The 20,856-nt window shown below is 30.8% G+C and overlaps 1 protein-coding gene and 1 non-coding gene across 3 annotated transcripts; one reads left to right on the top strand and one right to left on the bottom strand.

The window, feature by feature from the left end:
* The first annotated feature begins 1,120 nt into the window (after positions 1 to 1,120).
* Positions 1,121 to 3,410, top strand: LOC133284482 (uncharacterized). 2 transcript variants are annotated; one of them, XR_009747908.1, is made up of 8 exons: positions 1,121 to 1,192; positions 1,277 to 1,420; positions 1,514 to 1,840; positions 1,914 to 1,960; positions 2,503 to 2,565; positions 2,695 to 2,830; positions 3,060 to 3,178; positions 3,284 to 3,410. XR_009747908.1 is itself a non-coding variant. In XM_061481499.1 (7 exons), the coding sequence occupies exons 2-7, from the start codon at positions 1,303 to 1,305 to the stop codon at positions 3,074 to 3,076; spliced, it is 708 nt and encodes a 235-aa protein (XP_061337483.1). In that variant the 5' UTR covers positions 1,121 to 1,192; positions 1,277 to 1,302; the 3' UTR covers positions 3,077 to 3,404. The 2 variants fall into 2 exon arrangements, 1 of the variants encoding a protein (XP_061337483.1); XM_061481499.1 differs by having other exon boundaries at positions 3,060 to 3,404.
* A 158-nt stretch (positions 3,411 to 3,568) lies between these two features.
* Positions 3,569 to 3,640, bottom strand: TRNAW-CCA (transfer RNA tryptophan (anticodon CCA)). The gene has a single exon. It is a non-coding gene; the product is annotated as a tRNA-Trp (tRNA).
* Between the last annotated feature and the right edge of the window lie 17,216 nt (positions 3,641 to 20,856).

Below are 20,856 nucleotides of genomic sequence, written 5' to 3'. Positions count from 1 at the left end.
AACTGTTTTTTATTTTATTTTATTTTTTAAATGTTGCCAAGTTGCTGGCAACTTTTCTTTGCCAACATGAGTGGTTGAGAAGAGTGATCGATGTTCGTTGGTGGGATTTTTTAAAACCGCTACAGTACCACCATCTCATTGGGTGTTACTTTACTCAAAATGATAAAATATGATTTTATTTAAATTCTTTTTATTTATTTTTCAAATTCTCTTTCAATCTCTTCTTTTTTTTCATTTTTGGCCAGAACCATGATGCACTGGGCGCACTAAAAATATGCTCTCGTTGGTGATGTGGTCCTGCACATTATGCAGTAATCGGACCATCAAATTTAGAAGCAAACTTACGTTATTCCGGATAATATTCTCTTCAAGTCATTTATATATCATTAAATAACATTATTTTTTCACCTTTTCCTTATAATTAAAATTACTGGTCTAACTTACTTCATATAAATGGTCCAGCTTATTACTCAGAGCGAGATTTTTTTTTAATGTAACTTATCATAATCTCTTATTATTAGAACAATCTTAATGGCGTAAAATTTTTTAAAATGTACAAGTAAATATATATTTTAAATTTTAGTTCATTAATATCATAACACATATTAAATTAAGGGATAAATAAATCTCATGGTGTAGGAATAGTCATCTCTCATGTTAGTGAGAGCTCGATTTCCGTGTTAATATTTACTTTCATTTTCTTTTTTTATTTAAATTAGTGGGCCCACTTGATTGTGTGTGTAGGAAAAAAGTTCCTCTCATGTTGCATGAGAAAATGCAAGCCCTTAAATTAAATCAACACTATATAAGTATACTTTATAAATAATTTTATTTATAAAATTTATTCAAATTATGATATGTTTTTCAGATTAAATATAAAATTTCATTTATAAATATGAGGAGAGATATTTTCACTACCAAAAATTTTTACTACCAACTTACTACCTATCTAATCACCATTAGATTAACATTTTTTCTCTCTTTAAAACTTTTTAACATTCTCTCCTTGAATCCAATGGTGATGTGATTAGTAGTTAGTTAGTAGTGAGAATTTTTGGTAGTTAGAATATTCTCGTAAATATATTATTCAAATTTTTATGAAAATTTTGTGCGCCCTTTCGTCTGTGACTCGCAACTCAACGCACAACCTCATCTGCAAGCTCCGGTGAACGGCGACATTGGCTACGGTTGAGTCAGTTACTTTTCTCTTCTCTTCATTTTCCTTTCAGTTCTCTTGCTTTCTGCTACTCAACACTTTATTCTTTCGATGGATTAGGGTTTTTGCACTTTTTCCACACCAAAATGCCAAAGCGTAGAGCCAAGAAAACGGTTAAAGCAACTACTGAATCAGTGCCTGACCCCAAGGAGCCTCAAAATGAAACGCAGCAGCAACCTCAATTCATGGACCTCGAAATCGAAGGTTATATAGATTTGGGATTTCTCGTTATTTTTTCGTGAATTAAACAAAATTGCAAAATCTGTGTCAATTTTCAATTGGATTTATGTGTCGCAGTTGAGCGACAAATCGGTGCGATTAGGGCAGTTCGGCATGTGGAGATTGAACACTTGCTGACGGAGTTGCGATTGCTGAGGTCATGGTTCAACAAGGAACAGCTCCAGAAGCCCGTGTTACAGGTTTTCGAAGAAACCCTACCGGACCTCTCGATTGTGAATGATGAAGGGAACAAGAAATTTGAAGTGAGATGGAAAGAAAATGGGAGTAGATTTGGTGATGGAAGAGATGTGCATGCTTCTTTGCTTCAAAGGTTATCCATGGCTTATCCTGAATGCTCTGCTTCAATTCCTCCTTTTGGTGGCTTTGAATATTCTACCAATACAGGTATTATTTGCTTTATCATATGCAAACACTTGAAAAATGATTTATTTATTATATGTTACTTCTTTGGTTGCAGGGAGAACAAGCTTTCTTGGCGCTGATGATCTGCATTTTAAGGACATTGTATGTGTTCTTTCTTCTCTTTGCTTCAGTACTCAGATCTTACATACTCTAGCTAAGAATAGGAATACTTTATTCATATTACATTAAAAAATAAAGAAGTTGATGGAATAAATGCATATAAGTATTTTATGTGTTTCTAATTTTAGTTGGTGTAGCACCTGAAAATTTATCCCCTTTTCAAGGACCTTTGGATCACTTCCATGGGACTAGCAAATGCATGCTGGAAGTGTAGATACATATGATGTGGTACACAAATAAGACACAACACGGCTAGGATATTACATATAAGGTTGATTTAATAGTAATATAAAAACACAAATCCTAACATTAAATAAGGATTCAATGTTTCGTAAACTAGCATTAGACATTAGTAATGATTTTTTGTAGAGTATGTGAGCATTTGTGACAGAAATGGTTTTAACCTTTGCAAGAGGAGCATTACTTTTGCACATCCATTCTTATTAAAATCTTGGCCTGAAGTATCCGTGAATTTGAAAGGATAAGTTTTCGCTTCTTTTTATGACTAAATGTCTCTTATATAGGTTTTGGAGGAGCCATGTGAAACTCAGACTCTGGCAATGCAAGAAGCTCTCCTGACTCCCGGTGTCCGTATCTTCTTCCTACTTTTTGTTTTTAGCGAACTCTGATATTTCTTGCTAAGGATGTCCAGATGGCTTTTAATTCTTAAGTTAAATAGCCGGAGAGATTAATTTTGCTCTTAATGCGTTTTGCAGGTGAGTAGTCAAAGGTTGTCTGTTGGGATGACACCCAAAACAACACTTAGGCTGCCGAAACCTGGCGAGATGCTTCTCTCTGTCCATGGATCACCGCTTGGTGTTTACAAGGAACATAACATGGAGGCCATACATGGTATGAAAAAATGTTTAAGGTTAAAGTTAAAATTATTTTGGTATCATGTTCATGTTAGTGGTTTCCTTATTGCATAAGAGGTGGTAACTCCTCTTATCTAACATTTGCTTGCTTCCCTGAAACTACAGACTACCTACCTTAATGCTCTCCCTATGAGTATGCCTTTCTGTTCTTCACCAGATGAAATAATGCAAATTTCTCTGGTTCTGATATCTATTCTGATGCGCAGAGTCAGAGGAGGGTTGAACGCCTGCTAAATCCATTGTGGTCCAAAAGCAAGCTATAGAAGTCTTTATGCACACCGACCAATACCATTTCAGTCATCACACTGATGAGGGTTACATATACGTTAGTGTGCCCTGATTCATTTTTTATTTAGTGTTCCTGAGGTAGTGTAGCCCTTGATAGTCAATTAGATTGGACTAAATGCGAGTATTGATTTTGGCTTTCCAGCTTTCACAGATTCTGGAATGGGATGCAGCTGGAAAGTGCTACAGAAGTTGTCTGATTATTGTAGTATTTTTGTTTATTGTTTGTAATTGTATGACTAATTTGTATTATGTTGAACGCTGAGGCCCTTTTGTACTGTAATTTTCTAATAAAGTAATAAGCTTTATTGAAATCCTCTTTTTATAATGAAAAAATCTTGAGATTTAATTTAGGCTTATTATAACAGTGTGGGTTTCTATGTGGACAATAAAAAACAGTGATTCTTGCGTCGTTGGCAAAACTATTTAATGAACCTGACGTGAATCGAACACGCAACCTTCTGATCTGGAGTCAGACGCGCTACCATTGCGCCACAGATCCAATATTGGTGTTTTCATCTTGAAATACTCTTAATCACATTTACCATTGGTCCCTGACATAATCTTATTTCATCCTTTTCCCTTTTTTACAATTTTCAAGTTTATAAATCCCTTGGATAATACTATATGATGATGTTTGGTTGGGAGCTTTTCAGCGGATATCTATGTTTTTGAAGTATGGCTTTTAGAAACACCATGTTTGTTCTAACGTATTTTCACCAAAAACCCATCTATCCAATTTGTCTGGATTTATGAGAAACATAGATATTCGCACTGTTTAGAAACCCAATTTGAAGGTGGGATTTTTCGGAAAACCGATTATCTGGCTTTTAATGCACTGTTGATTTCATAAAGTTACCTAATTTTTCCAGTAAAGTTTTTCCCCACCAAACAACTTTTTTTTACATTTTTCTACCTATCTTACTTTATCTATCTTTCCAATCATTTCTCTATCTATTACATTTCCCTACTATTCCAAAAAAAATTTCCTCAACCAAACGCCCCCTATAGGAAAAGTGTTTGTCCTTTTAAATGACATAACTTATATCTTTTCACTCTCACAAAGAGGTGGGACCTACACCTTTATATTTTTTGTCCACTCTATTTTCTCCTTTATCTATCTCTTTCTCTCACTTAAAATGATAGAACTTTACATCTTTTAAAATGATACATACTTTTCCCATACTATATTTCGTTAAAGACATCCTAAAACAACTAGTATGCAGTAAAAGTGTACTGCAATCTTAAATGAATATACATAGAAGAGATAAGTAAAGTTATCCTCACAAACTCTTACAAATTATATTATGTATTTTGGAAAATACACTTACTTAGAATATACTTTCTAAAATATTTAGAAACAAAAAATTTGTAAATATAATCTGTTCTATAGAAATATGCAAGAAAAAAGTGTTTATCCTTTTAAATGACATAATTTATGTCATTTCAGTCTCACAAAGAGGTAGGACCCATATCTTTATATTTTTTATCCAATCTCTTTTCTCCTTTATTTATCTCTTTCTCTCATTTAAAATGACACAACTGTACATCCTTTAAAATGATACACATTTTTCCCAATATACAATCCAAATAACTAGCATACATAAACTTTTGAGTTCAAAGATTACTTGTTCTTATACAAGGCTATTTAAAAAGGAGGTAAGATATTCTTACTACCAATTTTTTCTACTACTACTCCACTACCACTTTAATCACCATTTGATTCAAAAGTTATTTTTCTTTTCTCTCTCTTCATTCAACTTTTCCTCTAATCCAATGGTAATTAGAGTGGTAGTGAAGTGGTAATAAAAGAAATTGGTAGTAAAAATATCCTAACTCTTTAAAAAGATACTAAAATCTATGATGCACGGACACGGGACACGACACGACACGCTGACACGTTAATTCTAAAAAATGTCATATTTTGACACGTTGGGACACGTTTTGATATTAAATAAAATTTTTAATACATATAATATAATTTATATTTAATACGTATAAGAGTCCATAATAAGTCATATAACCAATCAAATATTTAAATTTTATAACATAAATATAAATATAAATAATTTTTAATATTTTGTTAATTTTTCATGTCAAATTTCTTAACAGGAAAAAATTAATTTATAAATTATTTTGAGAGGGAAAGATAAGATAAATAACACCGGTTATGAACACAGCTAAAATGTATGGGAAAACTTCAACAAAAAAACACAAGAGAGAGAAAAAAATAAATAAAGATAACATTACATACCCTCTAGAGAGAGTTTATTTAGCAAGGGTGTTGGATTCTTGTCAGATTCAGTAGGCAAGAACGACAGAGGAGTTGTTAGACTCAAAGACTCTGTTTTGATCAATACTTGACTTTTGGGGTCCCACGAAGGAGTCTCAACGGCGGCGCCATCTCCACGGCCAGCACCACGGGGGAAATTGAATAGCAGATCTCATCCTTTTGCTGCCCCAATTTAATGGCATTGGAAATGCAGCAACCAACATTTTTTTTTTAAAAAAAAAGTGTCCGAGCGTGTCCGAACGTTGACCGTGTCAAAAAAAGTTGACTGCGTGTCGGAAAAACATGTCGGAACGTGTCGGAGAGTTGATCGCGTGTCCCCAAATGTTGACCGCGTGTTGGACGCGTGTCCGACACGCAATTTTTTTACAAAATCGTGTGTCCATGTTTGTTAGACTAAATGATAAGAAAGCAAATAACAAACAGGAGAAAAACAGAATAAAGGCCTCTCTTCAAGGGGAGGTCACCTCCTAAACCACAAAAATGGTTCTGATAAACTTCTCTCATATTATTCAAGTGGGAAACTCCCCTTTTATACAACACACACACCTACTAACAGAAAGCACCCAACATTTAACAACAGAAAATACATGCATAAAGCCACACAGCAAGCCAAAACAGAATCTAACAACTTAACAACCAAATGCACTTACTCACACCAACTAATAACCCACTAGCCATTTCCATTACAGCACTATTCATTAAATCAGAAAATCCTTCATTTGTCTAACCACATACCAATTATCCATATGTATCACTAAAACTATAAACACTCAATCAACCAAATTTCAAATTTCTGGACGTCATTAAAGAGTATTATATAATGTTTACAGACTAATTTTATACTATAACCTTTTATAAATAATAATGATATTATATTTTTGGGATAAACCATAGATATCTTATATAGGAGACAATCATATTCGGGATGCATCCAGGATTAAGGCTTTAAACCTCTCCCAAAGATGATACTAGAAAGGATCGAATACATGCTCTCACCTCACATGTTCAACTCTCATGCGCCAACTTAGCTAACATCATTTGGTTAATAATGATATTATTACTATTTTATTGTGTGACCTTTTTCCTTATGGAGTATAAAAGAAACTATGAGAGAAGGTAAATTAGAAAGAAAAACTTAGAAAGATGGAAATGGGAAGATTAATTGAAAAATACTTACACCAAACCTAATTTGTTTAGGATATACTTTAAAAGTTCAGTTCATTAGTGCCAGAGTCATTGAGAGACTAGGGTGGACGATTTCTGTAACATCCCGTATGCACTCAGTGTATTAAACATATAAATGGTAATAATCACAACTTAATTAAATACAGAAGCTAATTTAATCATGATATTAAAAGTCCTTAACTCATTTAATGACTTAACTTTTTCTTTAATAAACATGATGTATTGTAATAACGACATAACTGCATATATGAAAATGCATACGCATCCTGTCAATAAAACATTATCAAATACTAGTCTTGTACTCACATCGCGTAAATCGTGACAACATCCATATACCATGGTGTATACAATTATATACTCTCAAGCAATAACAACAACATTATTAATAGTGACATAGACAACCCTTATGCTCACATCAAATAACCATAGCCAATACTGTCAATATAAACATGCCTCAACAACAATATATCTCTTAAGCATAATGTATGCACATCATGCTATCAACTCGATTCCGACCTCTTGCCTAGAGATACACCAACATCATGAATATCTGCTCCTGAAAATGTGTCCCAAACAGGGTGAGATTTTAACAAATCTGAAGAGATTTCATCTCTTGTTTATGTTTCTTGCACTATGCTAGGCTAGTTTCATTTTGTAGTCAAAGATATGGATCTAACATGAATCCTTATTTTGGATTAATTCTTTTATTAATAAGTTGTCTCAATTTGTTGTGTTTACCTTGATTTAACCTTTTAACCCAACATGAATCCTTATTTTTGTGTGAATTGATCACTCATATAGGAATAAAGAGGGTTAGAATTCATAATAGACATATTGAGATTTTCATCTTGACAGGGGTAAAACACCAATACATGCATGATCTAGATATAAGCTTATATGGATTGTGAACTTCATAATTCATCGCGCTTAATGCTTACTATGAAAAGGATTTATAAGACATTAGGATTCTAATTGGGTTAAAAGGTTAAAGAACTAAGACATTAAGATTTAACTAACCAATCTTTAGATGATGAATTGTTTGAACCAATTGATGAAATATTAATGGATTGAATTATTTCACGTAAGGAGGATCTGAGGTAAAATAATCCCTAACTGCAGTCATTAGTATTGATTTTCAAATCCACCTTTTTAATTACGTGAGCTTGCTCTTGCAATTGGTTACTCTTTAGTATTTGTTTTTCCTTGTTACTTTTCTATTAACTTTTCATCTTTGAAAATATTACTCTTCTCAAATCCATCTTGATTCGTCTAAATTAAGGGGAATAATGAGAGTAGTTATTGGTATATTTATTCCTCATGAGAACGATACTTTACTCACTCTTTATTACTTGTACGATCGGTATACTTGCCGTGAACACAATAAAGAACAAATTCCTTTAGAGATTTGAAAGATGATTGTTGGTTTTTAATTTAATTTTTATTTTTAAGTCAAACATTAAAATTGAGATAATCTCATTGGTGGAAGCTCATAAACAACTTAAATCTTATGAATAAATGAGAAAAGTCTTTGTTAGAAAAGTAGTAATATATATAGTAATATATATATATATATATATATATATATATATATATATATATTGTAACTTTTCTATTATTTTATCAATTAATTTAATATACAAATAAAATTGATAAGCTGGTATATAAGACTGAGATTCATAGACTCTGAGATATTAAATAATGTTATCATCATGGACAGTAAAATATATGTTGCACTTTTTTTACCTTCACTAAGGATTTGTCCCATTGAATTTTATTTGTAAGGTTTTTAATGAGATAGCTTGAGTTACACTATCTTAATGGACATCCAAGAGGGAGTATTATAAATAATGTTAATATGAATGTCCATAACTCCAAAGTTTTAATACCAAAATGTTTAACTTCTAAGGATTTATGAGAATAAATCTTGTGAATCATATGAGTTAATTATATACAATTAGGAAAATTAAATTTTATTATTTATTCAATTGTAATTTATGATAGTTGAGAGTCAATGACTAGAGCTCATCATGTACAAATCTTATTGTCTGACACTACTGAATAAGCTATTCCTCTACATTTATATCTTATCTTTGTTTTCTTCTAGTTATTCTTTTTCTACTTATTTACTTTTCCTTTGTTTTTTCCTAGTTTCCTTTTTATTGTACAATTACTTTTGATTTCTCACATTCACATTCAATCGATTCAAGTTATGGTTCCTTTACACCTTGGCTCCATAGCTCTGATGCACAAACACGCTCTTTGAAAAAAAAATAGTTTGTGACACGTGTTGGACCCCACATGTTCTGATATTTTTTCACACGCAGTCAATGCTCCGACATGCGATTAATATTTTTTGGCACTTTATTTTTTATTCAAATTTTATTTTATTTTATCTTTTTAATTAAACATGAAAAATTAATTTAAAATCAAACATTTTCTGTTATAAAATTTAACCTGAAAAATTAACAAGCCATGAAAATTTATTTTTCTTTATATTTATGTTATGAAATTTGAATATTTAATTGATTATATAACTTATTATGAGTTGTTATATATATTAAATGTAAATTATATTATATATATTAAAAATATTATTTAATATCAAAACTAGTCCTAACGTGTCAAAATCTAACACTTTTTATAATTAACGTGTCAGAATATCATGTCATGTCTCGTGTCCCGTGTCAATATCGATACAACATAGCTCATAGTTATTATGATTATATTGAAGTATTATTGCTCACGTGAGAAATATACGCCATCCACAAATATCACCATCTTTCTCATGCTTAAATAGAAAAGTTGTCATAACAAATTACAAAAAGTTAATTATCATCAAGAGATAAAAAAAAATTGTGAACAAAATCAATTAGCATCACCATTCTATTTTATTTTAGACGCATATAATGTGACCTTCTGTCCATACAAAATGGGCCCTATTCATCATCAAGTAAAACTCATTAATAAATGAAGGATTAAACCTCATATGTATGCACTTTTGAACCCCGATCTTTATTCGTTGTCATTGTGCACATATCACATCTTTTAAATTTCAGCATTCTCACGATGCAGAGTAATCTGCCACCACTTGCACTTGTCTCCCCAATAGACACTGTAGTCCATAGATCCAACAATAACATTTGAGTCTTTAGGATCAAACAACATCAAAATTAAAAAAAAAAAAAAAATCGTTTTCTTTCTTTTGTACGTAGTATATTATTATTTTATTTCAATTTTTAAATTTTCATTTACTTTTATCTGAATTTTATCCTTAAGTTTCTGTTAGCAAAGAGCGCCTCGTGTTCCCAATTCACAAATACAAACGTGTCAAACACAAACCTAAACTGATTAATAAAGTGCAACAAAGTAAAATATGAATGATAATTAAAATTCACGCCCATAAAATGCAACAAAGTAAAATATGGGTGATAATTATTTAATTTTATATCATTTATTTATTGTTATTGTGTATTCTGAATATTTAAAAAAAAAAATCGCTCATTTTATCTGTACTAAATTTGCTTTATTCAAAATGTTTTTAATAGCTTAAATTATTATTTTTATATTTTAAAAATATAAAAGAAAATTAAAATAAGAAATACTCTATACTTTATGATCATAATTTTTTTTAAAGTATTTATTGAATTTTCATCCTTTAATTGTATTTTTCATAAAATTTAAGATATTATAATGAATTGTTGATTAATATCATTTTTATTATTTTAATTACGAAACCTGATTCAAGTCAAAGTCAAATTAAAAAGGCGATGAGCTATTTTACCAACAACAAAAAAAAAAAAGCGATGATAAGAGAATTAAAAAAGCAAGATACTATTTTAAAGTATCTTGCTTTATATAAACATTTAGCAAAAGCTTAGCTTTGATAAGTATCAAAGAATCGAGCTTAGGCTTCATAAGGATCTTTTGCTTTATATCATTTATTAGGAATAAGCATATGCGAGCTTAGTTTTGATAAGGATCTCTCTCTGGCTTTCTAACATCATTTAGCAAATGCGAGAGCTTGCTTAGCTTGCTGACTTTGTTGATCGAGTCGACGATGTCTTATTGCGGTGGTGGAATCTGATATACAAGCTCCGTGCTGTGTAGTTTCCGTTGTGGGGCCTTTTGTTGACGCACCATTATGCTCTATATATAACACCTTTTTTTGTTCTTGTAAATGCAACTTTATATACCCCTATCAGATGAGAATAACAACTAGGGGTGTAAATGGGCTAGACTGGACTTTGACCTTCTTGACCTAAGTCTACGTAAAAAAATATTCAGCCTATCTGACATATTGGCCTACTAAAGATTTTATTTATAGTCCAAGCCTGACCTATTTTTAAAAATTAGAGAGCCTTATATGGCCTACAGGCCTTGGAGGTCTCCCTAGTGAAATATTTTTAAATTTTTTTTAACAATGTTTAAAATATTGGCTTGACATTACAAGTCATAAAAATATACTGAGCAAAGTTCCATTTATGCATGCACTAGTACTTATCATAATTCATAAAAAATGACAAACAAGAAAGAGTCAACATAATACCCCAGCTCTATAATGTATATCATATACCCTAAAATAAATATATCATTTTATTTTAAAAAATTAAATAGGCCAACCTAAAAGGCTTTAGACTTGGGTTGACAAAATTGACCTATGGCCTATTTGTTAAAAAAAGACTTTCTTATAAACCTAAGCATACTCTACTTTTCAACGTAAGTCGGGTTAGGTCAGGCTCAACGTAGGTCAGGCTGTAGGCTAGGCCTGGCCAGCCTGACCCATTTACACCCTAATAACAACATTTGACCTAATGGCCGAGCCAATTAACATTGGTTGATTTTTGAAAATGATTGACTTCCTATTATGGAAATAACAGAAAATTATGAAAATAACAATATCCTCCATAGCTGACACACACCGACTGACACTGACTTGACAAAGTGACTAATCGCATAAATTAACGGTGAAATATTAAAATCCGTGTGTTACTACAAAATTACTAATGCTCAGTACGCGTACTCTTTAGTTCAAAAACTACTGAATTACAAATATAATAAAAAAATTAAAATAAGAAATACTCTATACTTTATAATCATAAATTTTTTTAAAGTATTTATTGAATTTTCATCCTTTGATTACATTTTTCATAAAACTTTAAGATTATAATGAATTGTTGATTAATATCATATTAAAATATCATTTTTATTATAAAATGCAACAAAGAAAAATATGAGTGATAATTGTTTAATTTTATATTTTATATTTTATATTTATTGTTATTGTGTATTCTGAATATTTATAAAAAAATTACCTCATTTTATTCTCTTTCAAAAAAAAAAAAATATGCTTCATTCAAAAGATGGAATCAGTTTTTTTCCTTCGATTCGGACATAATCGGAGGGAATCTTCTTTATAGTTTCCGTTGTTCGGTCTTTTGTTGACGCACCATTATGCTCTATATATACAGAGTCTTTTTGTTCTTCATACAGAGTTGGGGGTTCTCTTGATATACATATCAGACTTCTTCCTATATTTTCTTCCACACTTATCTATTTGGATCATCATATTGCCACCAATTACCCTTTTATTTTCTCAAAGGATGACTGACAATAGCACTGGCACAGCCATAAGACCACAGCGTCAAACACCTAGGTACGTATATCTTAACACCTAACTTCTTATTCTTTTCTTTTTTTACTTTCATGGGAGTGTTAAAGGGCCCGACCGACCACTTCATTTTCAATTTTATAATTATTGGCGTGATAACATTTTTTTTTAAATCGTTTGCAGTTTTTTTGTTTCACTCCATGCTGTCTACGAGCTTGCCATCACATCATTGGTAACTCTAAATGAAATTAAGTATGGATCATCTGGTTTAAATACCAATCCTTATCAAGAACCTGCAGGGATAATCATGTTACTTTTACTCGTAGCTATATCGGCTCATGCCATTGCTTTGGCTGCAATAATAATTCTTGAAACAGATGAAACATGGCTAGCTAATATCATACTTCATTTTTCTGGAGTACTTGCCATTGAAACACTTGTTTGGACCCTCTTCGATGCATTCTGGTTGTGGACCATCTTCAATGTTATTATGTCAGTGACAGTAGCATTATGTTTCTACAAATATATATTTGTATTCCTCAATAATCATCTAGGTACATGTCTTCATTGGATTCTGGATACTGAGATTGCAAGAAAATTCGCAGCAAGGTAACGATGCTCAAAAAGTTCTTGTTTTGACCGGTATTTTACACGTCCTTTATTCAATCATTAAACTAACATTTTTCATCCTTCACAAACTGCTCAGGTTATCTGAATGAATGTTAATAAACTATAATGGACTCCCAGAACCAGAACCAGAAGAAGCAGAAAGAAGCCCAACACTTAGAATATATCACACGTAGTCTTTGCTGTTAAATAATAGGTTTTGCACATTTATCATGTTGCATGACAAATGTAAAATTTTTTACAAATGAAAAGTTTTCTACACATATATCATATTTGTGTTGTATTTTTTTTTTTCTCTTATTTTTATTTTAAACATAATGGATCCTACACTTATTGTCTCTATGACATGACAACAAATTTATCCTACAACATAATACTTGTTTTTCTCTTAAATAATAGGTTAAAATTTTCGAATAGTTGATTCTTATTAAGATTGATGTAAACAAATTGGCTATCAATAGTGGCATAATGACTATTTTTTTATTTTTTATTTTTTGTGCAAAAGGTTTGAGACAACCAACAAAAGCTTAAAAATTTCATGTTCAAATAGCAAATGTAAACGTATTTCACTCAATACGATCTTCATCAATAACAAAATGCTTAACTCAAAAAAAAAAAAAAAAAATTTACCAAAGGGAAAGCTCCCCACCTCATTTAAAGCATGAATGCCACGGTTGACTCCAAACAGATGGACACCGGGAACATTAATTTATAGTTTATACATACAGCCACTAAATACTTCCTTTGTTTGGATGTCCGATTTGTTCTAGAGGCTTGGGCTTCATGTTTCTGCGTCCAAGCTCGCACTAGTGCATCAGATTGCAATTTGTGCTACAGTCTCGTTCTTCTTAATTGGGCTTAGGCCAAAAACTTTTGACTATTCATCTGATATATATATATATATATAGGGTTATGTTTATCTCATTTTACATGAGATAAACATCTCTCCTACACACACAAAAAGGGGTTGGGTCCCACCATTTTTTTCTCTCTCCTCTTACATGTGGGTCCCACTTATACTTTTATCTCTACAACATGAGATAATTCTTTTCCTACAATATAAGAAAAATATATCCCATATATATATATATATATATATATATATATATATATATATATATCTTTTTTTTGGTTAAACAAAATAGCCATACGCCAAAAAAAGAAAGAAACTAACAAGTCAGAGCAACATAACGCTCTCTTCCTACAGAAGCTAAATCAGCCATATATAATAAAAGTATTCCAACAGGAGAATTATTAAACATAATCTGATCTGGAAGCTCCGGTGAATCCAGAATATAGTTAGCCAACTAGTCAACACACATATTATCTTTTTTGAACGTGTTTTAGGCGACATATATATAATTATAAATAATATTAATTAACATCAATATCGTAATTCAAAAAAATTAAAGGATATTTTAAATAAATCAAAGTTTTAAATTAAAAAAATTTAATTACACATATCACCACCTTTCTCATCCTTAGGTAGAAAAGTTGTCATAATCCATTACAAAAAGTTAATTATCATCAAGAGATAAAAAAATTGTTAACAAAGTCAATTAGCATCACAATTGTCTTTTATTTTAAACCCATATAATGGGCCCTTTTAGCCATACGAAATGGGCTCTATCCATCATCAGGTAAAATTCATTTATAAATAAAGAGTTAAGCCTCACATGTATGCACTTTTGAACCCTAATCTTTATTGGTAGTTATTGTACACATACCATATCCTTTTTGGTTTTCAGCATTATCACGGACATAGTGATATGCCACTACTTGCGCCTGTCTGCCCACATTGTAGTCCACAAATTCAACAATTACCTTTGATCCTTTGGGATCAAACAACATCAAAATTTAAAAAAAAAAATTATTTTCTTTCTTTTGTATTATATTATTATTTTATTTCAATTTTTGAATTTTCATTTACTTTTATCTGATGTTTATCCTTTTCATCATACGATCCTTAAGTTTATGTTAGCAAAGAGCGCCTGATGTTCACAAACACAAACGTGTCAATCCTAAACTGATTAATAAAGTGCAACAAAGTAAAATATGAATGATAATTAAAATTACGCCTATAAAATGCAACAAAATAAAATATGGGTGATAATTATTTAATTTTATATCATTTATTTATTGTTATTGTGTATTCTGAATATTTTAAAAAAATAGCTCATTTTAATTATATGTAATAAATTTGCTTTATTTAAAATGTTTTTAATAGCTTAAATTATTATTATTATATTTTAAAAATATAATAGAAAATTAAAATAAGAAATACTCTATACTTTATAATCATAAATTTTTTTAAAGTATTTATTGAATTTTCATCCTTTAATTACATCTTTCATAAAACTTTAAGATTATAATGAATTGTTGATTAATATCATTTTTATTATTTTAATTACGAAACCTGATTCTTCTTGTCAAAGTCAAATTAAAAAAGCAATCAGCTTTCCCTTAAGACAATGATTTTTAATTCCCTGAATGCTGACAAATTGCCTCCCCTCATATACGCTTTAAACATTACAGACTACTACACTTTTATTCTGTAATGTTTAACTACCCTTACGCACACTTCTGTTCACACAAGGCTTATAGTGACACTTGTTGACTTTTCCTCTACTTTTTTCTAGACTGTAATGTTTAACTACGATTCGATTCTAACTATGATTCTGTAATGTCTAACTATATATGATTCTGTAATGTTTAACTATGATTCGATTCTAACTATGATTCTGTAATGTCTAACTAACTATGATTCTGTAATGTCAAACTATGATTCGATTCTAACTATGATTCTGTAATGTCTAACTATGATTCTGTAATGTTTATCTACGCTTATAATGTTTCCTAGTCTGTAATGGCTTATTGTGTCACTTGTTTAACTACAGTTTGCAATCTTATATAGAAGCTCACGTGCTGTGTAATTTCCGTTGAGGAGCCTGTTATGGGAAGGGGCAGCATTATGCTCTATATATACAGAGTTGGGGGTTCTCTTGATATACATATTCGACTTCTTCCTATATTTTCTTCCACACTTATCTATTTGGATCATATTGCCACTAATTACCCCTTTTATCGTCTCAAAGGATGACTGACAATAGCAGCACAGGCACAGCCATAACACCACAGCGTCAAACACCTAGGTACGTATATCTTAATACCTAACTTCTTCTTTTTTTCTTTTTTTACTTATTGGCGTGATAACATTTTTTTTAAAAATCGTTTGCAGTTTTTCTGTTTCACTCCATGCTGGCTACGAGTTTGCCATCACATCATTGGTAACTCTAAATGAAATTAAGTATGGATCATCAAGTTTAAATACCAATCCTTATCAAGAACTTGCAGGGATAATCATGTTACTTTTAATCATAGCTATATCGGCTCATGCCATTGCTTTGGCTGCAATAATAATTCTTGAAACAGATGAAACATGGCTAGCTAATATCATACTTCATTTTTCTGTAGTACTTGCCATTGAAACACTTGTTTGGACCCTCTTCGATGCATTCTGGTTGTGGACCATCTTCAATGTTATTATGTCAGTGACAGTAGCATTATGTTTCTACAAATATATATTTGTATTCCTCAATAATCATCTAGGTACATATCTTCATTGGATTCTGGATACTGAAATTGCAAGAAAATTCGCAGCAAGGTAACGATGCTCAAAAAGTTCTTATTTTGACCGGTATTTTACACGTCATTTATTCAATCATTAAACTAACATTTTTCATCTTTCACAAACTGTTCAGGTTATCTCAATGAATGTTAATAAACTGTAATGGACTCTTATACCAAACTAGGCCCATTAGCTGCAGAAGGAAGCACCAGAACCAAAAGAAGTCCAACACTTAGAATATCACGTATAGTTTTTGCCTATGTAGCACCGATACGACACGCGACACGTGACACGACACGACACGACACTCCGACACGTCAATCTTAAAAAATTATGGATTTCGACACGTTGGGACACGTTTTAATATTAAATAATATTTTTAATTTATATAGTGTATATTTCATTTAATATTTAATAATTTAACAAAAAAATAAAACAAAATTAATAATACCCATTAACATGTTATAAAGATGGAAGCTTTAATAAAAAAATAAGAACTGGGATGAGATATATATATAATATCAGATAGAGAGATCAAATCATATTAGAGAGAAGAAGATACAACAAGAGCGTGATAGGAATTTACAACAATGATGCTGAGATGATCTCTTATCTACTTAAGGGGAAAAAAGACAAAAGATAAAATTGATATGATCAGGTGGAAGCTTTATTAATATATTTTAACTTTTTAAAAAAATAAATTTTTTAAAAAAATTAAAAAAAAATTACGAAAATGCCATTTGACCGTGTCGGACACGGTCAAATTCGCGTGTCGGAATGGTCAACGTGTCGAAAAAAGTCAACCGCGTGTCCGACACCGTGTCGGAGCGTGTCGCTGTGTCGGAGCGTGTCGGAGCCGACTCTTCCTGTTTTTACAAGTGTCCGTGCTTTCTTGATTTTTGCTATTAAATAATGGGTTAAAATTTTCGAATAGTTTATTCTTATTAAGATTGATGTAAACAAATTGGCTATCAATAGTGGCATAATGACTACTTTTTCTTTTTTTGTGCAAAAGGTTTTGAGCAAAGTTAGAATATATCAAAAAGAAGCAGAAAGAAGCCCAACAGTTAGAATATATCACACGCAGTCTTTGCTGCTAAATAATAGGTTTTGCATTTGTCATGTTGAATAATAAATGCAAAGTTTTCTACACATATATCATATTTGTGTTGTATTTTTTTTCTCTTATTTTTATTTTAAACAAAATGGATTCCATACTTATTGTCTCTATGATATGACAAAAATTTTATCCTACAACATAATACATGTTTTTCTCTTAAATAATAAGTTAAATTTTCGAATAGTTGATTCTTATTAAGATTGATGTAAACAAATTGGCTATCAGTAGTGGCATAATGAATATTTTTTTTATTTTTTATTTTTTGTGAAAAAGGTTTGAGACAACCAACAAAAGCTTAAAAATTTCATGTTAAAATAGCAAATGTAAACGTAAGTCACTATTTCACTCAATACGATCTTCATCAATAACAAAATGCTTAACTAAAAAAAAAAAAAATATTACCAAAGGGAAAGCTCCGCATCTCATTTAAAGTATGAATGCCACGGTTGACTTCAAACAGATGGACCCACGGAACATTTATTTATAGTTTATACAACCACTAAATACTTTCTTTGTTTGGATGTCCGATTTGTTCTAGAGGCTTGGGCTTCATGTTTCTGCGTTACTCTGATATCAAGCCCAAGCTCGCACTAGTGCATCAGATTGCAATTTGTGCTACAGTCTCGTTCTTCTTAATTGGGCTTAGGCCAAAAACTTGTGACTATTCATCTGATATATATATATATATATATATATATATATATATATATATTTCTTTTTTTTGGTTAAACAAAATAGCCATACGCCAAAAAAAGAAAGAAACTAACAAGTCAGAGCAACATAGCGCTCTCTTCCTACAGAAGCTAAATCAGCCATATATAATAAAAGTATTCCAACAGAAGAATTATTAAACATAATCTGATCTGGAAGCTCCGGTGAATCCAGAATATAGTTAGCCAACTAGTCAGCACACATATTACCTTCTCTGAACGTGTTTTAGCGACATATATATAATTATAAATAATATTAATTAACATCAATATCGTAATTCAAAAAAATTAAAGGATATTTTAAATAAATCAAAGTTTTAAATTAAAAAAATTTAATTACACATATCACCACCTTTCTCATCCTTAAGTAGAAAAGTTGTCATAATCCATTACAAAAAGTTAATTATCATCAAGAGATAAAAAAATTGTTAACAAAGTCAATTAGCATCACAATTGTCTTTGATTTTAAACCCATATAATGGGCCCTTTTAGCCATACGAAATGGGCTCTATCCATCATCAGGTAAAATTCATTTATAAATAAAGGGTTAAGCCTAACATGTATGCACTTTTGAACCCTAATCTTTATTCGTAGTTATTGTACACATACCACATCCTTTTTGGTTTTCAGCATTCTCATGGGACATAGTGATATGCCACTACTTGCGCCTGTCTCCCCACATTGTAGTCCACAAATTCAACAATTACCTTTGATCCTTTGGGATCAAACAACATCAACATTTAAAAAAAAAAATTATTTTCTTTCTTTTGTATTATATTATTATTTTATTTCAATTTTTGAATTTTCATTTACTTTTATCTGATATTTATCCTTTTCATCGTACGATCCTTAAGTTTATGTTAGCAAAGAGCGCTTGATATTCACAAACACAAACGTGTCAAACACAATCCTAAACTGATTAATAAAGTGCAACAAAGTATAATATGAATGATAATTAAAATTACGCCTATAAAATGCAACAAAATAAAATATGGGTGATAATTATTTAATTTTATATCATTTATTTATTGTTATTGTGTATTCTGAATATTTTAAAAAAATAGCTCATTTTAATTATATGTAATAAATTTGCTTTATTTAAAATGTTTTTAATAGCTTAAATTATTATTATTATATTTTAAAAATATAATAGAAAATTAAAATAAGAAATACTCTATACTTTATAATCATAAATTTTTTTAAAGTATTTATTGAATTTTCATCCTTTAATTACATCTTTCATAAACTTTAAGATTATAATGAATTGTTGATTAATATCATTTTTATTATTTTAATCACGAAACCTGATTCTAGTCAAAGTCAAATTAAAAAATCAATGAGCAATTTACCAAAAAAAAAAAAAAAAAAGCGATGAGGTTGGGCGTTTGGTAGAGGAGAAATTTTTTGGTATCCAGGAATCACGATTTTCAGGAATATGATAAGAAAATGAGTTTGCTGGGAATGTTATCAAAAAGTTGTTTGGTAGACTAACATATTCCCGGGAATATTGGGTTAATTTTCTTGATGATATGTTTAGTTGAATTAAATTTTTCCTTGCCATAGAAATCTTAAAATACCACCTACAAAAAAATTTACACACAAAATAAAATCCCGAGAAAATCAGATTTTCGAGAAAATTTTAAAAGTTTTGTACCAAACTTAAATAAATAAGATTACCACTCTCAGTTTTCCGGGAATCCTAAAAACACCCTCCTACCCAACTGTGGCTTAAGCAGCCATAGTCCCTCTAAGAAGAGGGCCGTGGAGGGTTACCTCCACATAGCTATTTAGCAGGCTGAGGTCTCGGCTCTGATACCACTGTTAAGAATGGAATGAGGGAGCCCAAAACCCTTTGCAAATGATTGTTCATCAATGGGCCAAGTGATAAACCATAATAAGTGGGCCGACACCACATCTCAACCCAAAACCTTAAGGCTATAGGTTTATGGGTCTTTTGCACTTATATGGTCATCACTTGGTCTATGTCTAGCTGATAGGGGTGTTCATCAACCGATCCAAACCGAACCGAAAAACCGATAACCGAATAAACCGAAAAATCGAAAACCGAAAAAAACCGCAAATTTTAATTGGATTGGATCGGTTTTTGGATGGGTTGATGAAAACCGATCTAATCCAAACCGATCCAATATATTAATTTTCCTCTACCTACTTGGTCTTTTCCCCAATCATAGCCCAAAAGTTTCTAAGCCCAAGACCCATTAACTCATCAACTAAACCCAAGAAAAAACTTAGTCACGTCTCATCAACAAAATTTCATCTGTGTAGAGTTTCATATCTCATTGTCAAAAAAAAAATAGTATTGTTTACTGATATTTTTGTATTAAAAAAAATTACAAAATCAATATATACAAAAGATGTTATTTGCACAATAATCATGAAACTAATTTTAGGATATTCAAAAAACCGAAAACCGATCCAATCCAAACCGAAAAAAATTGGATTGGAACAGATCAAATTTGAAAAAAATACAAACCGAATGAATGATTACATGATCAAACCAAAGAGATTGGATCGGATGAGTTTTAT

This window comes from Gastrolobium bilobum, unplaced genomic scaffold, assembly GCF_033153095.1.
Source record: "Gastrolobium bilobum isolate Gb01-03AN ecotype WA unplaced genomic scaffold, APGP_CSIRO_Gbil_v1 utg2164, whole genome shotgun sequence".
NCBI classification, from domain to species: Eukaryota; Viridiplantae; Streptophyta; class Magnoliopsida; order Fabales; family Fabaceae; genus Gastrolobium; species Gastrolobium bilobum.
This window is presented reverse-complemented; position numbering and strand designations above follow the sequence as displayed.